Raw genomic sequence first — 24,558 nt, forward strand, 5'->3', positions numbered from 1 at the left:
GCAACAATGCTCAGCGCTACCTGCGCGTGACTGTTCCTGGGCATCACGTGCGGTGCATTGTCAGAGTCAGTGGTCCAGCTGCTTCCTGTGTGAGTCTGATTTGAGAGAACCTTATCGACAATAGTGAAAGGAGGGGCAATCAGAAATGAGCCATGAGTCACGCATAGCCCCCCACCTCTGGACAGGCAGGGAAGAGAGAGACTCAAGTTTCTGAGATACACGGATACACACACACACGCATGCACACACACACGCATGCACATACACACGCATGCACATGCACAAATGCAAACACACACATGCAGGCATGCACGTATATGTGTGCACACATGGAGGTACTTGGGCACACGCAAACACGCAAGCATGCACACACACACGAGCATGACCACAGTGCCCATGGTCACATATGAAAGACCTCCCTAGTATGGAAACTACTGGACATGAAGAGCGCTGATTGTTTTGAATGTTTACAGGTAACTTGTAGTAGATCGTGGGCATACTCAGTATTTGAGTTTAGCTTTGACCTTTGAGCATCATTGACTCCTTCATCTCCCCTGGGAGCATGTCTAACACAGTCCTGCTTTTTTTTTTTTTTTTTTTTACATTAAAAGCAGCTTATTTAAAAGGAAAAAAAAAACTAATCCAGTAAAGGTAGAAAGGCTTAAGGAGAACAAGGTTTCCTCAAGCATGGAAGAGGCTGTTTTAAGACTAAATTAGATCCGTCAAAGCTCTTTTACTCACTGGTACAATTGTGTTCCGCCTCTCCTTCTCCCGTGCTTTTTAATGAATAAGTCTAAAATCCGGGAGGAAGGAGCTTTTCTCCCTTCCACATAAGTATTTCAGTCTCGGTTTCTTGGAAACCCTTGAAGGCCTTGATTCATGAATGAATCCTAATTCCTCTCTCCTCCTGTTTGTCGCAAGGCAGTGATTCATCCCAAATTGCAGAAAGAAAAAAAAAAGACCAAGAACATGTAAACTGGAAGTTAGATTTCTTAGTGCATGTTTCTCTTCTTTTGTTCCCATTTATGCCTGGCAGAATGTTATTTTATAACAACTCAAAAAGGCTTTTAGGCATACACTTGGAACTGAGACTTTGAGACCTCAAAGAGCCAGTAGAACAAAGGTTGAGTCACGCAGACATATTTTAAAGACAGAATTAGACAGGGAGCCTTACTAGCAAGATGGTGGCGTGGTGGTTGTGTTTCTGGGTAGCAACTGCATCAATGTATGGGTCAAGTTTGGGATCTGCCATGTCACAATGAGAAGAAAGACTAAACAGCGGCTGCAGGCTCTATTCCCCACCCCAAGGGTCCCTCTTGGGTCATGACTGGATGGAAGGTCAGATACTGAGTCTGGAGCAAGGTGACCAATGTCCTAACATTCTCATGGCTCCTCCTACAGGAGAGGGGACCTGGTCCCAGAAGATAAGGAAAGGCAGGTAGGTGAGTGGAGAGTCAGAAGCCAAGAAGCCAAGGCTTCTTTCTTTTCCCATATAGGCACTGGCAAAAGCTTAAGGCTCCTGCTAATTCCTTCTGATCTGGCAAGGATGAAATGTCCTAAGTAACTGATATTTTTAAAGCTGCTTACGAGTCCCTGGTGGCAGGTAGTTGCTATTTTAAAGCATAAAATTTTAGTTAAGGGAATCAATCAATGAGCGAATCAATATTTGTTTAGCATCTGCGATGCACTTCACTCCAGACCAGTTTGCAACAGCGCGCAGTAATTATAACACATGAGCGGCAGCCAGGAAGAGGCCGTTTCTGTAACACTCATGGGCAGGCTTTAGGGATCAAAGGATCTGAGTTCAAATCCCTACTCTGCTACTCTGAAGAATTTCTTTATTTCCCCAAGCCTTAGCTTCATTCCCTGGAAGTAAAAGCTAATAATATTTTGTGGGGTTTTCAATATGTACGGTGTTTGTAACATGTTTAACTCATGGTAAAAACTCGATAGTTAGCAGCTAAGAACACGTGCGCTAGGGAAACCAGAACTCCTTACTCAATTTGTAAACAATGATAGTTCTGGAAGTTGACAAAGAAACCGAGAGTCTAGACTTGCACCTTCCAGGCACTGACGGGTTAAGTTGTAGTCAAGGCAGTTTTGTTTTGTTGTGTTGTGTTTGTTTTGTTTGGGATGGGATCTTGCCATGGACATAGAAGAGCATTGCGATATCCCGGAGCTGGAGTTAGTCAGTTGCGAGGCACCTAAGACTGGGTCCTGGGACCTGAACTCAGGTTCTCTGGAAGCACAGCAGGAGCTCTTAATATGGCCATCTCTCCAGCCCCTTTAGTTCTAAAGAGTAAGTGGATGTGTTCCGGGAAATCTTCCTGAGGGAAGTTACTCGTGAAGCAGGGCCCTAAAACTCTCGGCTCCATCTTGTTTAGCTGTACCTGAGTCAGACCGAAGGATGGGCGGGCTCTGAGCTCTTCTCCTCCAGTATCACCTTATTCTGTGCTAGACCTTCATACTCAAACTCTTAAAATGCCTGTGTCTGGGCATGTAGACTCTACTTCCTTATCATCTTCTGATTTCGCTCTTGGCTCTTAGGTCTTCCCGCTGCATTTTGGGTACTTTCTAAATCACCTTAGTAAAGTGCATAATTTATCAGCAACTAGTGCCATCCATTTAAAGTGCAGAATTTGATAGGAAGAAGAGGACCAGCAGGAGACAGGAGAGGGCACAAGACAAGGCCATGCAAGGATAATTATAATCAAAGCTCATTATACACACATATTATATCAGAACAAACCCAATTATTTTGTACAATTAATACATGCTAATAACTTTTTGTTTAAAGAAAAAGTGCATAATTTGATGATTTATAGCAGTCTTTTACACTAGGAAACAACAAAATGCATCCAATACATAAACCACTTCCATTGTCTGTGGCCTCTTGCTATGTAATACAAAGGCTCCATTGTCTCTTTGCCGTCAGTCAACTTTCCTTCCCTACTTCCTAGACAACCACTGCCCAGCTTTCTACCAGTCCAGTAGACCCGTCTGCATTTTCTGGGATTCTCTACAAATGGAAGCACATTGTCTCTGACTTCTTTCTCTTGCCTTAATAACCTGGGGATTCATCCATGTTGTGTATTTAGCAAACAGCATATTTTTATTTCTTTTATGTGCATGTGTGCTGGTATGTGGGGGGGGGGCATGCATGCTACAGCCTGTGTGTGAACGTCGTAAGACTTAGGGTAAATGGTCCTCTCCACCACGTGACTCGCAAAGATGAAACTCAGGTTATCAACCTTGGAGGGATGCTCATTAAATCAGGCCTTTTTATTATTGGTCTGCAATCAGACCAACTAAAGCTCCTGTATCTACCTGCCTACAGAGGGGCAACTGGGCTGTTTCCAGTTTCGCATTCTTGGGAGTAAAGCTGCGCTACACTTTAAAGTACGGGTTGTGTGGGCATGCATTTTTATTTTCTCACAGAAACACACAGCAGTGGGTCAGCTTCCTGGTCCCAGTGGTAGTTTTAAAAGAAACATGCGAAGGGTTTTCCAAAATGGTGACCCCATCTTAGGGTGGTAATGAGAGATTCAGCTCTTCATATCCATGCCAGCACAGGGTACAGTCTCCAGTATGTCCATCTTCTGAATTTAAGTGATGTCTCGAGCATCTTTTTGGGCGTCATGGCCACCTGAATATCTTCTTTTATACAGAATCTATAAGATATTTCTTTCTATTACTTAATTCAGTGGAGACAAGAAAACTGTCATCTGTAGCAAATGCTTTCTTCCCTTTTGAGGTTTGGTTTTCCATGCCTTAAAAATTTTAACTTTATTTTATTTTATCTTTACTTATTTAGTTGTTTATTTGTTTGTTTTTTGAGAGAGAGTATGTTGTAGCCCAAGCTATTCCGAATTCGCTGTCTAGCCGTGGATGACCTTGAACTCCTGAGCCTCTTGTCTTCACCTCCTGAGTGTTCACTCAGTCTGATGTATGACTCGGGACTGAACCCAGAGCTTAGTCAGGGCTTGACAAACTGAGCTTTATTCCCAGCTGATGATGTTATTTTTAAATGGAATGCTGTGGGGAATACATTTTTAAAGTTTTGATGAATGCTTGCTGCTCTATAATAATTTGCATTATTGTTCATATCTTTATAGCACCGAGAAACTTTTGCCTACACAAAATTTCAAGGATTTTAGTCTATAAACTTTCAGGGTTGAAGATACAGCACAATAGTTAAGGGAGCTTACTGCTCTTGCAGAGGACAGCAGGTCAGTTCCCAGCACCCACATCAGGTGCCTCATAGTCAATAGTTACCCCAACTCCAGGGTATTCAGTATCCTTCTAGCCTTTACACACACACACACACACACACACACACACAGAGAGAGAGAGAGAGAGAGAGAGAGAGAGAGAGAGAGACAGAGAGAGAGAGACAGAGACAGAGAGAGACAGAGACAGAGAGACAGAGACAGACAGAGATAAAAAACACACAGGAAGATGGATGGGTGCGTGGGTGGATGGATGGATGGATGGATGGATGGATGGATAGAATGGAATTTCGAGCTTTGGAGTTTATGCTCAGATCTGACACTCACTGTCAGCTTGCTTCACAGGCATCCTTGCATGTACCCATGACTTCAAAGCCAGGTCATACATCCACAACTCTTAAGTTTCTTCTTCCAATCCAGATCTTGCCTCTGAAGTCCAGATTCACGTCTGCTTGGATGCTCCTAATTTTGAGAAACCTTAGCCTCTCCAAAGTAGACTTTGAACTTTCATTCCGTACCCGGGTCTCCTTTATCTGACTTGCTTTAGTGAATGGCTCCATTTACCAAGCAGAGAAAACGAAAAAAGCCTCCTCCACAACCCTGGTCATTGTAGTTATTTCTATCACCCACTCTCTACTCAGAATCAACCCCCCTTCTACTAAGGTTCTTCAAAGATCTGAGGTCCTCACACTCCACTGCTGTCCTATATTCAATTTACAATCTTATCCCTAACTACATTGGCTCTGCTTGACTCTGAAGACCATGACTATGGCTATGACTGTGGCCTCACATAATTGTCACCTGTCCTCTTTGTCCCCAGGCTCCCTTCCAAAGAATACTCTCTGTTCATCTGAGCCCAGATATGGGCTTCCATTGATTTTCTTGGAGATGTCCCTATACCTTTCCTTTCTGTGACTTTATGTGTTCCCTTTCTCCCCTCAGAAGATTCTTATACTTCTCCCTCCAAATAGCCTCCAGTTCAAATGTCACCTCCTTGGGGAAGGCGACCATGATCCTCTGGCCTGTGCCATGCATACAGTAACTCCAGGATGGGGCATAGCATTACACCGTAATGTTCATTTCCCTCTCCACAAAGCAGGCTTCTTGAGGACTGCCTCTGCTTCCACCGTCTGGCACATTTCCCTGCATATATGGAGGAATATTTATTGAAACAGGCATTGAATTTATTGAAAAAGTATATCCATACGTGAAGGAACGGATAAAGACAAAGAGGAACATCCCTGGGAAAGAGGTGGGGGCGGACCTTAGGGTAAGATCTGCGAAGAGAGGGAAGTCAAAATGAAATCATGGGGTTGTGGGAAACAATTGTTGATTTTCTTTCTGAATTGAGAATCGATACACAATTTTCTCTACCTCCCATCATGTAAGCAGACTATTAATTATAGCGAGCCTGGTGGGACTTGCATTAGTCTCGTCAAAACCAACCTGCTCGTAAGCAGCGTCAGTAGCACATGGTAAAACAGTTTCAGCCCAGAAGATGCAGATGTAACTCTGAATTCTCTGACCGTAGCTGCTCCCTGTTTAAAAGCAATTAAGTCCAGGCATCAAAAGGCACAGGCAAGTGGAGAAAGTTCGATCAGAGGGAAACATTTTCATGAGCCAATTGGAAAAGAGCTGTTTTTGCTTTTGCTCCAGAGGTCTTGGAAAGCCCCCAGCATGCAGCTGTGGAAGGCTACCTCTGGCTTGGTTTACTGGGGTGGGAAGAGACCAGGTGTCCTCAGATTGGAGGGATTTTAGTGAGGGCTCGGACAGAAAGAGCGCTGGGGTCTGGTGTTAGGTAGCAGAGGGATGCATATGGACTTGGTCGTTTCTGCCTCATCTTGGTTTATCTGATAATACATTATGTATGCCGCTCCCCTCTTAGTGGCTTGTTATTTAATTTTGCCCTATGAATAAAATAAAGCAAGCGCTTTACTAAGTGCTCAGCTGGGGATGGTTGGTGAGTAGACCAGATTCTGACTCTTGATTCTCATCCATCCATGACCTGGGGCTGTGAGGCTGGGCAAGAATGCACCTCTTCTGGCCGCACTGAAAGCCTCCCATAGCTCTGCTCTTTTTTTTCCCCCAGGTGGATAATGTGTCACTGTCTCGCCTGGGTCGAATGGTGGCTAAATGAAGGAGGCCCACTGGCTAGGGAGTAGAGATGGCATTTGATGTGGGACATAGAGATCTTCTCAGTGGAATGTGCCTCTGCCGCTAGACATGTCACGTGATTCCGATTAGGTCAATGCAAATCATTTTCTTGGAGCCAGGGAACACTTTCCCTGGGGACAGAACCGAGAGTTTTTGTTAGACTAGACAAGCCCTCTACTAATAGAACTACATGCCCAGACTATGGTTTCTTTTCAGGAGAGGTCGTACAAAAGGCATGGACCCCTAACTCTGGAGTGAGACCCATATGGGCTCAAACTGTTCCTTTGATCGTTCCTCACTGTGTGACTAAGGAAGTTCAATTCATCATCTAAGAAGCGGGACTAATATGGTATGACATCACAGGACTATCGTGAAGATGAAATGGGTGAACACAGGTAAAGGGGCTGCAATCTATGCCAGCTGCAGAGTAAGCATCGTACAGCGGGAATCAACTTAGTTTCCTGCTGCTGGTCAGGGACCCTGTTGCTTTAGGCTTGCCTGGAAAAGGGAAGTAAAATGTCATTCTCTTTAGCATTGTCAGCTCACAAACAAGCATGGCATGACTCTCTCTCTCTCTCTTTCTATCTTCATCTAACTATCTATCTATATCTATCTACCTACCTATCATCTATCTATCTATCTATCTATCTATCTACCTACCTATCTATCTATTATCTATCTATCTATCTATCTATCTATCTATCTATCTATCTAATTTTGATACAGGGTCTGTCATTGGGACTGCAGGTTCACTGATGCCCTGGCGAGAAATCTACACAAATCTTCCCATCTCTTCCTCCCCGGCACTGTGATTACAAACATCTGTCTTTACACCTGCGTCTTTATGTAGGCTTCGGGGTTTGAACTCAGGCCCTCATGCTTGCCTATCAGGTGCGTTACCAACTGAGCCATTTCTCCAGCCTGAAGCATGACCGCAATTGACATTTTAACTTTGCAACATTTGTTGAATAGCTGTCTGTTGTAGACACTATTTGGGACTTGGAGACGCTGAAATGAAAACATAAGGTATGTATGTCTTGGTGAAGCTAAATTACCAGTAGGAAAAACAGAAATGTGCGTAACTGGCGAGTTCATACAGGTGCTTCAGAGACCAGAAAGAAGAGACTGGGACATCTTCCTGAAAACGCGCCACTGCTATTTTTACCCCGCGGAGGGCCGTACATTTCAGGGCTGTGGGATCTCTATCGTACAATTGTTCTTTTATTTCTCTTGTGTGTGTATCGTGCATCATGATATCTGGAGCATATAATTAAAGCAGACCAGACAGATTCCTCCACCTTTTACTGATGAGGCACTGTGGCTAAGAGCTTTCACACACATTAAATCATTTAACCAATTCTCGGTGAGGACATCCAGATTTCTTCAGGAGCCCGCATGCCAGATAGAATAATTTTTTGATAGATAGAGTCCATTACCAGTTTAGGCCATGAGCCCAGGTGATTGAAAAAGCATAAATCAGGCAATTGTTCTGGTGCTGCCCCTCGCTCCCATCTTTAAACCTCTTGCTGCTAATGGAGATATTATCTGATTCTCCTGTTGATGGAGGAATTAGCTCATCGAATCACCTCAGTGTGGCTTTGGTGTCTCACCAGTTCTAGAACGTAGTCTAATGTTGCAGTCGGTATGTTGACAGGTGCTCTTTTACTCCTTGTGTTTGCTTTGTTTTGCATCCAAAGACTTTTGGCTGTGGGATCTGTACTTAAACCTAGGTTTTCGTGTGTGTGTGTGTGTGTGTGTGTGTGTGTGTGTGTGTGTGGTATGATGAGTGAGCAAGTGAAGGGGGGGTGTAGGATCTCTTCTCACTTTTGTCTCTTCTATCCACCTTTCTTTCACTGTGAGCTTACAAAATCAAATCCAGTTTTGTCCATTAAACCCTTAAATCCGGGCTCTTCAAAGACATCACCTAGTTTAATTCCTCCCCAGAGAGTTAGAGACTTAAGAGAGAGTCCCCCAGCTCCCTTCCCTCGAGTCCAGCAGCAAAGAATGAGTCAGAATAATGATGAGGTTGTCTCTCTGGCACTAACCTGGACCCATTTTAAATAGCTCATCTGAATGTTAACGCACACTTGAGACAAGAGTGCAGCTTCTATTCCTCTCAAATTGATTCATTTTGCATTGAGCCTGATGCAATTGACTCAGTATAAAAATGTCTTTGGCAATTAGGGGAACAAAGGGGCAAAGCTGGCAGACTACAGGGATGACAAAAGAAGCGAGATGACATGGACATTGGGGCTGGAATTAAATTTCATTTTGAATCAGATGTTTCTGAGGAATGGTGATGGCAAACAAGAAAGTTCGTCTTACCCCAGGAGAGAAACTTGAGGATTCTCCCTTGGGAAGAAAAGATGCCAGTTGTCTAAGAAATGGTCCTTGAGAGCTGCTTAGCAGCTTCTATGGCTCCTCATGGTGTCAACTGTAGTGTTGGCTACAGCTCTAGGGCCAAAGTGCCGCTCATAGCACAGCGAGCTGAGCTTGGACTACCTCAGTTGGGTGAGGGTCATGGTTAAGATGCCCTCTGAATGAAGAACAGAGTTCTGGAAAATGAGCTATAGAAAAACTCAGATCTTTGCGGGGAGGGGAGGCAAGATATGGAAGCAATCCTCAAAGGGTTGAAAATGCATCTTAGTAGAAGTGGGCTTGCTCTATGCGACTCCACTGGAGCAAACAAAAGAGCAATAAAATAGTAGAAGAACAAAGGGAATGAATTAGATACTGACATTATCCTGGGAGCTGTATATACATTGTTAGAGTACTCATTTATAGAAAAAATTGAACTGTTAAATGCAACCATATGCCTTAGTACTGTGAATAGGGTAAATGGTCAGGATGTGCTGGCTGCCATTGTTCATGGTGATCTTGCAAGGTATTACCACTGCTGTATGGAGACACACTGGAGGCTGAAAGCTTTAGGGGTCTTGAATGACTTTCTAAAGTATCATAGCCAAGGGACCACTATCGAGCTTCTCCAAGGAGCCACAGCTGATCCGCAGAGGGGCAATCTGTTTTGCAACATGATTGGCAGCCTGCTGACGAGGGCAGGGTAAAGACGATCTTTGACGAGCACACTACTGGCTGAAGCCAGGCAAGTCAGACCTGAACTCCGGAGAAGGCTCTTCCATGGACTCGGGGCTATGGAAAGAGGGGGAATTCAATTACTTTCCTTCATGCCTCAAGATGCCTCAGATGAACGACTTCACAAGTTCTACAGTGCCATGAGCTCAGATGGAGACACAAGGGATTGTGAGATTGGAGAAGCCGCCATAGGACTGGGAACCAGGGGTCGTGGATATGCAGTACGGGGACTTTATTTCCATCCGAACTCTGGCTTTGCCAAACACTGAGTTTCCTGCCTCATGTGCTGTAAATAGTTGCTGTAATTTGTCCAAACCCCCAGAGAGCATCCGTAAGCCGGACAAGGTGAAAGACAGTGGAACAAGGAAGAAGACAGAGAAGTAAGAACTTTTTTTTTTCTTTTCTTCTCTTTCTTTCTTTTTGACATGGAAATAATCCAAGTCTCTGAAGAGGATGATGAGGTAGATAAGAGAGTCCCCGGGGGAGGTGAGTAAGTCAGTTCAATACAGGGGACTCACTGTGAGGTACGTAGGTAAACATTTAATAGAATACTGATTGCAATTTCATGCAGTCAGGGAGGAATTTTAGTCCTGGGAGAGAAAAGCAAAATAATGAAGGGAATATTTAAGGAACAGTTGGAGCGAAGGTAATTGGAATTCAGTTTAGCTTGTCTGAAAAAAATAAAACACTCAACAGGAGTTGGTGTGGTTAAGTGGTTGTATAAAGACTAGTCAAGTCAGGAATGGGAAACAGGGTGAAGGAGGGGGAGGGGGAATACCAAGTAGATGTCTCGAATGGGAGAGTTAGAAATATAAAGGAGTTGGTCAAACTGTTTAAAGAACACACTTCCATAAAAATCTAGGAGACTGTTTAGAAAGCAATTTACATAAGTATGTATGTCAAGCATATAAAATACTTAATTAAATGTCTTACATAATAAAAAACAAAACAACAACAACAAAAAAGAAATATAAAGGAAATAACCCAGAGAAAGGGGAGGTAGAAGCCAGCACAGTATAGGCTATCAGAGTACATCCTAGGGATGTTAAGGGCCCATTTCCACAGCTCCCACAGGCCAGCATTGGCCAGCCAGTGTGGGAGGGCCAAGGCTAGGGGCAGAGGTGATGCCTGAGGGCACTCACTGTATCCATGATGGTGACCACAGTATCTTGTTTCTGAGACAGAAGGAAGGAAGCTGTTATGGAGACTAGAGATGGGATTTTGGTACATTTTAGTTTCCTTAAAACCATGTTTCTATTCTCCAAGAGTTTCTGGTCCAATTAACTTAGGAATTTGTTGATTTAATAAGCATTTTTTTGAACACACACTGTGCTGAGCAGCGCACTAGAGGTATGAAGAGAACTAACGACCATCCTCTTCTGAAGGAGCCTAATTGATAAGAATAAACATGGCCCAGCGCTGTGAGGACTCTAATGGAGATGTGGAATAGCCGGGAAACATTCCCATAAAGGAAAATAAAATCAACTCTGCAAACACGGGTCTGAGGTCTCTAGAAGGACTGAAACATGGCTTCTTGAAGCGGGAGGATTGCTCTGATCAAGGAGGGCTGAAGCTTTTGCTTTATGAGGACAACCTAGAATGGTTTGAGCTGAATGAACAGAGTCCAGAGAAACAGGCTGAGCCGGGCTGGGGAGCTGGGAAACCAGACCAAGGCTTTGGGAGCTGTGCTGAAGGGAAGTTCAGATATGATTCTGCACTGGCAGGCGTTCTCTTGAGTGGCTGGACACAGATGAACAGGCTGCAACAGGCCCCTGCTCTGCTACCCCCTTCTCCACCTGGTCTATTTGGAGACTTCCTGTGGGAAAGGTCTCTGGAGACTTAAATTATTGATTGTTCTTTAGAATTAACAGCATGAGAGAATTCAGGCTGCTGTGGCTTCTTCCTTGGCTATCTTTCAGGCAAAGAATTCATCCCAGAAGCATGAGGATCTGATTTGAATTTCCAGTGCCCATGCAACTAGCTGGGCATGAGAGTCAATGCTTGTCATCCCAGCACAGCAGAAGTAGAGACAGTCTGATTCTTAGGGTTCACTGGCTGGAAAGCCTGGCCCAATGGGTTAGCTACATGTCATAATGTGAGAAGATGCTATCTTAAAAACAGCAATAACAACAACATCACCACCATCATCATCATCAACAACAACAGCAAAAGTCAAGGTGGATGGTTCCTGAAAAATATTTGAGTTGACTTCTGGCCTCCAGATGCATGCGCACATATATAACTACCTGCACACACAAATGTGGGGATGGAGTGGGGAGAGGGGATGGGAAGAATGCATTCCACATCCCCTAGGCGTAAGTCTATTATGGTCTAGGCATCTGAACTGTGGGGCAGGAAGACCCAGGTCTTTGGCAGCTCCTAACTCTGGGAGGACTGTAGTGACTCTCATGCCTGGACCCCAACCTAATCTCAGGAAGCTGTGACCTTCCCTAAGTGCCTTCCCTTCTCTTACCAACCAAAAAACCAACAAACAACAACAACAACAACAAAAAAAAAAACAAGCCTTACCCACTGACATACAGAGACAAGCCATAATTTGAAAGCTGTAGGGATGCTCATTCATCGAGCTTAGGGATGTAAAATTCTCTCAGGAGTAAACACTGCACCAAATCTGTTTGCAGACTTCGTGAAGCCTTTTAAATTTGAAATCCCACGGTGGCTACAGCTTTTAACTAAGGCTCTGAACCATAAGAGAACGCATTTCTGCCAAAGCCCAGAGTTTAGTGAGGCGTGTATGCACAGTGCTATACACAAAACAGAAGGGGAAGAGGAGCGCCCAGGAGCAGGCCAGGCAGTAAGAAACAAAGAGATTTGCTTTGAGGCTAGGAATGAATGGTAAGCCCAGCCAGGCTACCATGTGGGCTACAGAGCTTTTGTTTTAACCCTGGAGCCATCACTTCCAGGTGTCTAGACAGTTTGTTTCAGATTTTAAAAAATCTGCCATCCCAGCCTGTGTCCTCACCACAGGCAGATTTGGCATCTGAAAGGCGAGGGGAACTACCCCAGTGGGACCTTCAGGAGACAAGAGAGCAGGGACCTGGTTCCTTAGATGGACCATGCAGTAGGGATCATGCCTGTCAATTCATGTTCCTCTATCTGCTGGCTCTCCAAAATTAGTCTTTTGTGAGACAACTCTCTTGACTTTCGCCCTTTGTTTTCAAGAGGAAGGGTTGCATGTTTGCCATAGGTAATATGCAGGTGGGATTCCTTAAGCATAAATAATTGATTGATAATGGCTTATTGTTAGTTATTGGCTAGGGTTGTGCAAAGGGATCACATAGGGTTGTGACTAGGAGCATAAACTGTGGCATTGGATGGTGTGGGCTCAGTGCAATCTTCACACCTGCTGTGTGATGCTGGAGAGATCTCTCAGCATCCTCCCTGGAAGAGGCTTAGGGTCTGATGCTGGAGAATGGACAATGAGTTAGGGTTAGAAAGTTCCAGTACCTCCACCTTCTCACTGTTTTTCTGTATGCAAACTAAGGAGAAAGCAGGATGGAAGAGGGCTGTCCCCTCAGCTACAGGTCTTGGTTCCCTCCAGTTGGTAACTTTGTCCTTGCCAGATCCTTTATGTGTAAAAAGTTTAGGTGCCAACAGGTTATCATATTGAGGTCAGGTCAGTAACTAGATGTGAGGATTCCAAGGCTGCATGGTGTAATTATTATTCAGTGCCATTTGGGAATACTACAAGGCCTTTTCAGCCATGAGATATTTTACTAAGCATTGAAAGATGAATAAGATTCTCTGGTGAGATGGGGTAGAGGGCCATCAAGCTACAAAAAAATAATTCACTTTCCCTATTCCTGCTAAAAGGGAAAGGGAAGGACAATAGAAAAAGTCTGGAATCTGAGCTGACCTCAACAAAGAGAGCGGCGTCTACCATGAGATCTATCTGCATTATGGTGAAACATTCTTGCATCTGTGCATCCGGAGTCCTCACAGGAAAAGGGGACAGCAGCAGAGAGGTGGTGAGGACAGCCCCAAGGGTGGTCCTCTCGGCTTCTGTCCCAGGCCATTTGCTCTAAGTGCAGGCTGGGTGATGTGGGTCCAGAGAATAGACTTTGCGTCTTGACATAGCCTTTGTGGGCAGCAAATGACTGTGTTATCACACAAGCCCATGACAGAATAAGAACTCCAAGAGACTGAGCAGGGACTAGGTAGGAGGATGTCACAATCCCAGCTCATCACCTACTTCCCCAGGGGGCCTGGCCTCTTGCACAACTGTACTCTGTGCTAGATACCTCCATCTCTTTGACATCTGACCAGCCCCCTTCCCCTTTAGAGACAGCTCTTTGGGCTATGTTGCCTAGTGACTACCAGAACTCCAGGATCTATGGGAAGCAATCATTGCAATTATCTCCACACAGAATTGAGGTATCTGCCACTGTCCGACTCCTAGAAACTGCAAGAGCCACCAGTGTCCCAGGGATGCTAGGGGCTGAGGAAAATCATAAACCACTGATGTCAGAGAAGATGAATGAATGAGAGGTTTTTTTTGTCCCCAGTGGGCTATCACTTAAATTCCTCTATTTATTCTAATATCTCTGTCCCTGCTGGGATATGGTGAGCTTCAGTAAACACTTCTGAGGTGAAATGTGATTCTTTCAATCCATTTTGGCTTCTCTTGGTATACAACGTCTATTTATCATTATGGGATTTGCCAAGATGCCATTCTGACAGGCCAAGGGTTACAGGTATTCATGATTCTCTCATCCTTCTGGGGTTCAATCCATCAAATATCCAGGGCAGAGTAGGAAGACAAGAGCAGCTAGCTCAAAAGGCCCCACTACAAGCCTCCGGCTGTCAAACCACGAAGGTCAAAGCTGGCAGAAGCTGATGGTCTTTTCATTTATTATATTATTTTTTTTTTTGACGCCTGTCAATGAAAGCAGTCGCGAGTAAAAGTTCTACCTGCCAGGAAAGGAATTGTCCTTTGTACTTAGTGGCAACCTTCACAGTTGAGGTGCACTCTGACAGCTGCTTCCTGAGTCCTGAGGTGGAATACATATCTATTCTAAGGTGGAGGTAGAGGGGCGGGGAGACAGGGATTTCCATCTTCCCGTTGACTGAACAGTCTTCTGTCATCTTCGGCTGAGCCTCCACATTAACTTTAGATCCAGAGTACAGATTTGAAAAGTGATGTCTTGTGGTGCTATGTTTAAATTGATCTACTCAGCTATCATGGAATGCCGACTGTGTGCTACACACGAGTCTGAATGCCTACTATGTGCTATACACTAGTCCGAATGACTACTATATGCTGCACACAAGTTTGAGTACCTACTATGTGGTATACATGAGTCCGAATGGCTACTGTGCACTACACACTAGGCCAAATGCCTTGAGGAGTTAAAGCCAAGGTTTCCATTCTCACAGCTGTGGCTCAGCACTAGATGAATTTCTGAGAGAAGAAGAGATTTTGCTAATGGATGAGAACAGTTCTCCCTTTCCTCAGGGCTAGGCACGAGGCCAGGACGGAACTGCAAGGTCCTCTGGGGAGATGACAAGACAAAAGGAAATGAACCCAGCAAACTGTGTTCCCTGGCGCTGTCCGTGACTACAGACAGATCACAGAGTTCTCTGAGTTCAGCTTACTCATCGATAAAATGATAATATGTGATGACGAAGATTCAAGTGAAGATGAAATGGGCGAGGGGATGCGGATGGACCTGGTAAACTAAATAGGCACAGTATAGGCGATTCTCACCAGAGCTATTAACTGGTGAGTCGCTGCCTCCAAAGAAGAAAATAGGGGGCTGTGTAGCCAGGGTCCAGGTGAGAGTCAGCACATGAAATTCTGATGTATGAAAAGGATGCATGAATGGATAAGCATATAGATGGATGTTATGGGATATTTTGATACCCATGCTGCCCAATAAAGTTATACTTCGAATCAAGGGGACAGAGCCAGTGACTAGCCACCCAGAATTGACCATAGAGAAGTCAGCATTTTGGATAAAGAAGCTACATAGGAAAGAAAGGGCATGGACTAGAATTTGAGCTTCCTCTGGTTTCTGCGATGAGGGAAGAGAAGTGTCTCTTGTGGTGTCTTTGGCCAAAAAGCAAGGTCAACTAGTTGCTGCTTGGCCTCTCTGAGCTGGCAGGTTTTCATCCCAGCCTTTGACTTTTGAGTCTTATTGATAAATAGACTGATAGAGACTTAATTTAAACCTCTGTGTGGTGGCCGCAGTGGAGTCGGGGCTGCAGGACCAAAGGCTGGCCAGGCTGAGGACTCAATGGCCACCTGGGTGCTGACTGAGGAGCTGCGGGGTGGCAGATGATAACTGGAATATCAGTAGATTCATATGCAGCCTCTAAGCCAACAGAAAATCATCAGATGGGTATATGGAGAGAAAGAAAAATGATGCACACATATGCTTAGATAATAGATGTATAGATGTTCAGTAGAGGTGCATTCATCATGATGACTAACATAGATGGCTGGATAAAGACATGGGTGGAGAAGAGATGGTCTCTGACTCCAACAGCTCTGGACTCTCTGATCTTCACAGTATTCTCACTTTCTTAGCGTCCTTAAGAAGCCTTTTGGAAGTATTTGTGAGTATAGCTGCCAATAAAGATAAGTCACATACACAACTCAAGTACATTCTTGCTGTCCCAGCTTGAGGATTGCATGCTCTAGCTTGGGCTACAGTTGGAGAGTGTCATCTTTTGAGGGTCTACCTATGGGTGGAAGAGCAAGGACCACCCACCTTACATCAGTCCCTCACACATTTCCCATCCATTTCTTTTCTCCTTAATGCTTAGTCAAGTGGTTATGTAAAGCTACCAGCTTATGTGAACAGGCAATTAAGCCAGGATGATAGCTATGATTCTTAAATTTTGATGTCCAGTGGAGTCCCCAGTGAGTTTTCTAAAAATCCACATGTTCATGCCCCCCTCAGAGGTGAATATAATCATATCGTTGGTGGTTGAGGATAGGACTCAGTTATGTTCTATGAGGTTTGGAAAAGGCGTGGCTCTGATTTCTTTCATTAGATTTTCAGATCTACCATGTTGGAGGGTAGACCAGTTCCTAAAGAGAAGTTCAACATTTTAAAAGTCGCCTCAATACTGTTACCCAAAATTGGGAGAAATATGGTCAATCCAGGCATAGTGAGCTGGACTCCAGCACAAAGAGCCCAGTTAGTCACACTCAGGAAAATGAATTCCTATCTTGGCTTTGATTGTGTTTATGTCCCATAACCATGGTGACCTAGAGGAGGAGCAGCCCTGGACCAGTTAGAGGAGGTGGGAGAAGGGTTTAACGTAGTTCCCACACCTTGTCTAGTTTGAGCTTTACAATGAGCCAGGAGGTAGAGTCATTATTGTCATCTTATTAAGAAACTCAGGTTTCCCAAAGCTCTCTGTTGTGGGTGGACAGCAAGGCCCAAGAGCCCTTCGGTTCTGTGTCCCATAACCATCTCCTCTCAGAGAACTCAGATGTCATGATTGTTTCTCAGCTAAAGCATCCAGGAAATATGCCGCTGATGAACCAGAGTGTGAGTGTTAAGACTTTTAAAAATTATCTTTAAAGCCTTTGAATGGAGTTCCCTTTTTAGTGTAAATCACCCAGACATTAAAGCCCTTATTGTATATTTATTAGTGTGTTATTCAGACCAAGGGGAAAGAGAGGGAAGCTGACACCGAGAATGACTTTGAAAGTAAGAAAAATCTGGGCCTCAAATTAAATCATTGTGACAGTGCCACTCTAGGGCATCAATTTCAATAAATGATCACCTTTTTTATTATTATTATTCCTGATCCCATTTATCATGCAGGCAGGATTTGAGGAGAACTCTGGCAGGATGCTGGCTGCTATAGGCTCTGATTTCTCTGCTGTGGCCAAGCCTGCCACAGTGCCCTGGGAAGCCTGAAGTCAGACCCAGCACAACTCTGCAAAAGCAATCAATTTCTTTCGGAAGTGAAAGCCCTGCGGCATTTTTCCACTCGAGCGCTTCCCTGGGACCATCATCCCCCACTTAGTCCTGTGAGACCATCCTGTCCTATCAGCTTCCGAGAAAAGCCAAGGTTCTGTGCGCGGGAGAGCGAAGGTCCCTATAGAAAGGTAGGACAGTCACTAGGACGGATCAATGGCAGAGAGGTAGAGAGAACTGTGGACCCAGAGCTGGACAGCATCTGCAGACAGGGGTCAATGGTATAGAATGGTTGTTGCCTGGTAGCTGAGTATCCCCGTGATGCCCTCTAGAGGAGGTGAGACACCCAAGATGGAAGAGCTGTGGTTACTCACATCGAAAACCCCAGAAAGGAGCAGGACCAAGACCACACCTCCAATGCCAGTCTCTTTCTGGGTCACAGTACTCTGGCCCATCTCCCTGGTAGTATAGTGAATACTCTTTAAAACTGGGATTGTGGGTCAGAACCGATTTGCCTATATAAAAGTGCAAATGTATGCCCAGCCTGGACATACACTTGAGCAGGTCTCTGCAGATTTTCATTTGAGGGAAATGAATTTGGGCATTTCCGACCACACCTATTCAGACAGGAGGATGACGGGAAAGGGCATGGGAGAGCTCTTGTGGACCTGAATGGTGAGTCCTGGCTCTGCTCTAAGTGTGCAGTTTGACCTCTGATATTGTACCATGCTTGTAGGCTTCAACTTCCCCACACAGAAACTGATGGAGGCTCTGACTTTAGTCCCATCTGGGACTAGGGCTGATGTCTCTAGAAAGGTGAGGGTTTACAGAGAGGAACATCTTCCTCCCACCCTCTGTATTAAGCATGTTGGCATTGACAGGTTCCTAACAGCTCTGCTGGGCTCAGACCTCACTATCAACATGCCCTTTGGATGTAAGTCTTTCAAGTATTAGCAATTCAAGCAATTGGCAACTCTTATGCCCTTGGGGACCAATTGTTCCCTTCACACACTGTGGAGTTCTGGTCACACATAATAAAATCCCCAGATAGTCATGGCTGCAGGAGAAATCTATGTGCTTAGAGAGGCAGGGAGACTTGAGATGGATGCCTGGGAAAGAGCCCAGGAAATTCTCTCCTACAGCCTCAAGCACCACAAGCCCTTAAGCCTATGTTCCAGAACCCCGGAGGGCACTAGCTATGCACAGCCAATTGCTGCAGGATTGATCCTGTTAAAACACATCACTAGGACGGCATGGTACAGCAGGCAGCTCACCGTGCAGAGGCAGAATCTGGCTAAACTTCTTCCTGTCTCTACAACATAACTTTTATGATTTGACTTGTTCTCATTAATGGGCTGGATGGTCCTTGAAAGTCAAGGCCATGTGTTCTTTGGCTCTGTCATCTTTGGCACGTCTTACAGGCAGGGACCTCCTTCCACTGTTGGAAAACAACTGCTTATGTGGAGAAGGATCTAGCATTATTAAGCATCTCCTACAATGGGGCGTAATGTGAGCCGTTTGCCTCCTGTCGTCTCAGAACTCGCCACATTAACTAGGTCTTACCATGTTCATTCAGTTCACATGGACTTGCTGATGACTCATTTTTAGCTTTGATGCACTCTGTATATCGGTGGCCAGCCAGACATTGGTGCTGTTGGACAGCCCTGGTTCTCTGGTTCCTCGCTTCTGTAGTCATTCTGGCTGGGTGGTGCGCAGACTGGGCCTACATCTCTCTGTCGCTCAGGAGACCCCTTCTAAAGCCAGGCAGTCTTGGCAGACTCTGCTGCTCACGCCCTAACACACTCTTACTGTGCAGGTGACTAGAAAGTGAGCCATCGCTGTGAGGCCCCAGCTGCCCTTCCTCTGCCTCCAAGGGCTTCTAGGCAGGCTACTGTTCCCTGAGCTGCCACCGTGGAAGCAGGACTCAGGGTCTGGTGGGGACTTGTCATTCCTTAGCCTGTTCTTCTGAGTCAGGCTCTCCCCCAGTTGACTCCCTCCCTTGTAGCTGCAAACATTGAACATTGCTTTCCAATGAGTGGTCTGCAAATTACTATTGCCTATTATGAGAGGGAGCCAGCTCCACTTGTCATCATCACAGTGAGCATCACATAGTTGTCACTTGTCCCCCTTGCTCTTCGGGGTGCTATGCTACCGTGGAAGTGAACTTTCAGTGATAGAAGCCATTGGTTTCTCCCGACAGGACCTCATAAGCAGAGACCAGAATAATCTCTATCAGAACAGACCATATTAGGATATTAAGCATACCCAGCCCACCCCAGACTTGTATTACATGTATACAGAATGTCCCCATCCTTGAAGAGGACCCAGAACAGCACACGGTCAGCAGCAGACTTCTCCAGTCAAGGAAACAAAGGCTTGAGAGGACTTGGGATTTGCCTGAAGCCAGAAAGCTCTCTCACAGAACACTGATGGTAATGGGGTTGATCATGTATATTCTTTGTACCTCTGTGGTCTTAACAAATGTCAGTCACACGAAGCTGAGAGAACCCTGATCTAACTTACAAATATCCAGAGCTCTCTGATCTTATTGAAGCTGCTCGGTGAATAGCAAGATGGGATTTTTTAATTCAGGACTTCTCATTCAACACAGCTCCTGAACTGGGATTTTCCTGCTGAACTACCATGACCCGATTGAGCTCTTAGAGCAATGGATGAAAACGCTCACAAGTTTAGCAGCTGAGTGGGTTCAGAACACCTCCAAACTGCCCAGCCTTTGACTTCAGACAGGTTAATTGGCTTTGCTGGATATCTTCATCTGCAATATGGGATATGAGAGCAATAATGTATTTCATTGTGCTTTTATTAGTACTAAGCAAGAAAACACATGTAAGGGGGTACAGCAGTGACTGGCCAGTACATCTGGGAAATATTAAATTTTAGCCATAGCTGTGTTACTACTCAAGGGTACAAACTAGGCTTTATGTGTCATTGCAAGCCATGGCCAATCACAGTGATTGACACACTGACATGTGTGCAGGATTGCAGACACTCCACGTGACAAAATAAATCTTGTGATGTGACAGGAAGCAAGTTTTCTCCTTTCTGGGCCTTAGTAACTACATCTATAAATTGAAAAGGTTGAACAAGGCCAACCTCAATTCTCCATAGAACTGACTGGTTAACAGTATGAATGTTTTTGCTTAGAGAAAACACCTAGAAAAATACCCGGGGATGTTTTGGATTGGCACAATGGGGAGGGGCTGCTAATGTCTTGATGCCCCCCAGTTGCTGTGGGACAATGATCTTGTACCCTATAAAGATTTATCAGTTGTATTGCTTTAATATAATGCTGATTGGCCAATAGCTAGGCAGAAAGTATAGGTGGGGTGACCAGGCAGGAAGTAGAGGCAGGGCAAGGAGAAGAGGAGAATTCTGGGAAGAGGAAAGATCAGTCTGTCATCGTAATCCAGACACAGAGGAACCAAGATGAGAATGCCTCACTGATAAAAGGTACCAAGCCATGTGGCTAACACAGACAACAATTATGGGTTGATGCAGGATGTAAAAGTTAATAAGAAGCCTGAGATAATAGGCTAACCAGTTTATAATTAACATAGACCTCTGTGTGTTTCTTTGGGACTGAATGGCTGCCGGACCAGGCGGGACAGAAACCCATGTCAACATCTACTTTAGTAGAGGCCAGAGAGAAAATGCATAGGACAGGCTCACCTAACAAAAAGAATCATTCTGCCCCAAATGTCAGTAATAGGAAGCTACGAGACCTTGATCTGACTTACAAATACCCAGAGCTCTCTGATTTGCTGGACAATGGCCTTGTGTTTGCCAAGTTGCCAAGATGCCCAGGAGAACAGAACTCCTCGATGCAGTAGAATGGGCTATTGATTGTCCCTTGTGCTGACACGTCATGCTCTCAACTATCATCATATTGATCGAATTGGAAGCAAGAAGTTGGCCCAAGGCATCTTTAATTTAAAGTTGGAATTATTCCTGTACATCACAGAAGCCCACAATGGCTCTGCCAAAGGTAGGGAGGACATTCCTCTACCTAAGACTCTAGAGCCTGGGACAGAGACAAAGTCTCTATAGATGTGGTGTCCACATCACCAGATCTGTCTCAGCATAATTCTTAGTTTCCTGTCCTGTCTCAGTTCACATCCTGCAGAGGCAGCTCAGCCCCCTGGGGATCAGGAAGAGGGCACACTGGACAGTGGAGTGGCTATTGCAACCTTAAGTAAGTTCATGGCCTATGTACACGGCAGGGTGGTGGTTTCCTTGTTCTCATCAGCTGCAAAGGGAAGGATGCCCCTGAAGGTACTAACATCACATGATTCCAGGTTTGTTTGTCTTGAGGAACTAGAACAGTGATTCTCAACCTGTGAGTCATGACATCAGATATCCTGCATATCAGATATTTACATCATGATTCATAGCAGTAGCAAAATTATGGTTATAAAATAGCAGTGACATAACTTTATGGTTGGTGTCACCACAATGCGAGGAAATGTATAAAAGGGTTACAGTGTTAGCAAGGTCAAGAAGCACTAAGCCAGAGGCTTAAAAACACATGCACTTTAAAAGGTTCTGTTCCCTCATTTCTCTTTCTCAGTCCTCCTCATCCCCACCTCTCCACTCCAACACAGTCTCAGTTTTACTGGAAAGAACACAAATGAGGAGTGGGTGTGGTATCCAGTTCAGATAATGCCACTTTCACTTCTTCTATGTGTGTATCTGCATATCTACACATACAGACACATGCTTAGATACAGATACATGCTTCCAGCTGTTCAATGGGGATTCACATGGCTGTGGCGAGCACAGAAGGATGCTGAAGCGAAGATTTTTGGGGGTAGTCATTAGTGAGATGCATTGCCTTCCTGACTCTAAGCCACAAGGATTATGGCATGGCCACATGGGAGGTGTTAACATCCCCTTACACTCATTGGTATTGTAGGCTTGTCTCTCAGGGTGATCTCTAACTCCAGCCACCCAGACATCAGCGATTCTCTGCCTCAATCCACAGAACCCTAGGGATTCACTGCTTGAAGGCTCAGCAGCTCCAAGCAGCACTCTCTAGTCTCTACCAGGCTGCCTGACAAGGGAACACTGGAAATGGTAAGTCAAAATAATCCACCCACGAAGCAGGCTTGTTCTGAGGCTACTACTGGCCCTGCCTACCAATGGATGGGAAGCCCTATTCTTTGGGCTATCCATTGGAAAAGAACATCTGGCCATAAAAAAAGCTCTAGTTCCTGAGAACTGCTTGTCTAGAACAACAGGCAGCTCAGGCACCTGACACTCCTTATGTTTAGTGATCAGACTAAAGCGAGACCCAAAGAGGCATTTCAGTCCAAAAGGATGGATGTGAGTCTTGCTATGCAGTTAATATTCTTACTGGTACTGGATGTCATTCCTCAATGAATACTATGTGTCATGAACATATATCCCCTCCAGACCTTCTAACTAAGTCTTCATAAACCCCTACCCCAGCATCCTCCCTTTCTCTCCAGTGAATCCAGTCCAGTTGGCACTGCCTATTTGCATATATGTGTGGGGTCATCCACTGCAACATGGGAAACCCACCAGCAGCCATACCCCCCAGTTGTCAATAACTCCTCACATAGGGCTCAGGGCTCAGGGCCCATCTCCTATGCATGCTGGAATTTTAACTGGTCTGATCTTGTTCTGGGGACCACTGCTCCTGTGAGTTCAAGTCTGCAGCATTCTTGTCATGTCCAGAGAAAGAACAAATAAAACTCAGAAATACAAACAAAATAATAAAAAATTTCATTCCTGTTGCGGTTACTGTGGTATGGAGTTCTTCTATATACAACTGAATACAGACAGATCCTTAGCATGGGATGAGGAATAGACTTCACAGAAAGCACCTAGGAAATCTTGTTGCCCAATTGGGGAAGCAGTAGTCGTAGTCAAGATTCTACCTGTGCACACCGCAAGGACAGGGGATGGGTGATAGGTATTTGTCAAGAGAGACTCTCCTCAAAAGAGGTTTTCTTGGAGGAAACCAAATCCTTGCATAGTTATTAAATCAGAATTTTTTTTAAAGATTTATTTATTTATTATGTATACAACATTCTGCCTCGATGTATGCCCACACGCCAGAGGAGGGCGCCAGATCTCAGTACAGATGGTTGTGAGCCACCATGTGGTTGCTGGGAATTGAACTCAGGACCTCTGGAAGAACAGCCAGTGCTCTTAACCTCTGAGCCATCTCTCCAGCCCTTAAATCAGAATTTTTAAAAAACTATAATCATTACAAAGAAGGATCATCACCCTTGCTCATTGAAAAGTCATCAAACACGTGATCACCCAGAGCTGAGACCTTGGCATGCTATTTATAAAAATATGAAAGGAATGGAGATACAAAGACAGACAGCTTGGTTCAAGTCGCTTTCCCATGTCATTCCTTGTACAAGCTGTTGTTGGCCTGACTTCAGGGTGGGCCACATCTGGAAGGTTCTAGAACAAAGCTGTCTTCTAATCTCTGTTGGGTTAACACTAGGGTGTGTCCTTGGCTACTCCTATTTTCAGGCTGCATAATCTCATAGGATCTGCTTGGGTGGCTACACTATTTTGTCTTTTTCCCTTCCTTGCCCACATTCTGCTGATAAAACCCATTTTTCTGGCATATGAAATTGATTTCATGGCAGCTGTTTAACATTCTCTTTAGCTGTTCGCTCCTTGGCTCCATCTGGACCTCAGGACATGAATATCTTTAACTTTCACACATTAAATGCCCAGTCTGACAGCTGGTCCTCTGGCCTTTGGAAGGACCACTAGCCAGGGCAGTCTGGGGGACCCACAGATCAAGGCCCGAGGCACCACCTGGGGATATTAGCAGTAATGGTTCAATCTGGACCTACCCATTAAAGGACAATTGTGAGTCTTAAGTAGATGTTAGAGTCTGGAAATGTGCATTCCAAAGCCAAATAACCTTCTCAAAAAAATCGATTGGAACCTTGGGAAAGACTTACCCATGCTTCCCTGGAGTAGGCACCAGGAGAATCTCTCTTCCAGCTTCATTGTGGGGCAGTAGCTGGGCAATGTATCTCCCGGAGGGTTGGAGATGTCTGTGCACTGAGACAGCCAGTGTGCAGTGCTCGCTGCTGCTCCTCATCCAGGGGCTCAGAATGGTGTGCTTGGAGTCTGCAGAGGTGTTCAGCAGAAGGAAGGAGCCTGGGAAG

General features: G+C 45.0%; 1 protein-coding gene across 1 annotated transcript in view; it reads right to left on the reverse strand.

Annotated features, from left to right (window-relative positions):
* The window catches only part of Alk (ALK receptor tyrosine kinase), a 737,647-nt gene that overhangs the window by 315,253 nt on the left and 397,836 nt on the right, over positions 1–24,558 (reverse strand). The window contains exon 4 of the mRNA XM_041630919.1: positions 24,349–24,550. Coding sequence (XP_041486853.1) covers positions 24,349–24,550 — 202 coding nt within the window. The remainder of the gene's footprint in view (positions 1–24,348; positions 24,551–24,558) is intronic.

The sequence above is a fragment of the Microtus oregoni genome, unplaced genomic scaffold (assembly GCF_018167655.1).
Source record: "Microtus oregoni isolate MIOR12 unplaced genomic scaffold, Mior012 000036F_ref0000092, whole genome shotgun sequence".
NCBI lineage: Eukaryota > Metazoa > Chordata > Mammalia > Rodentia > Cricetidae > Microtus > Microtus oregoni.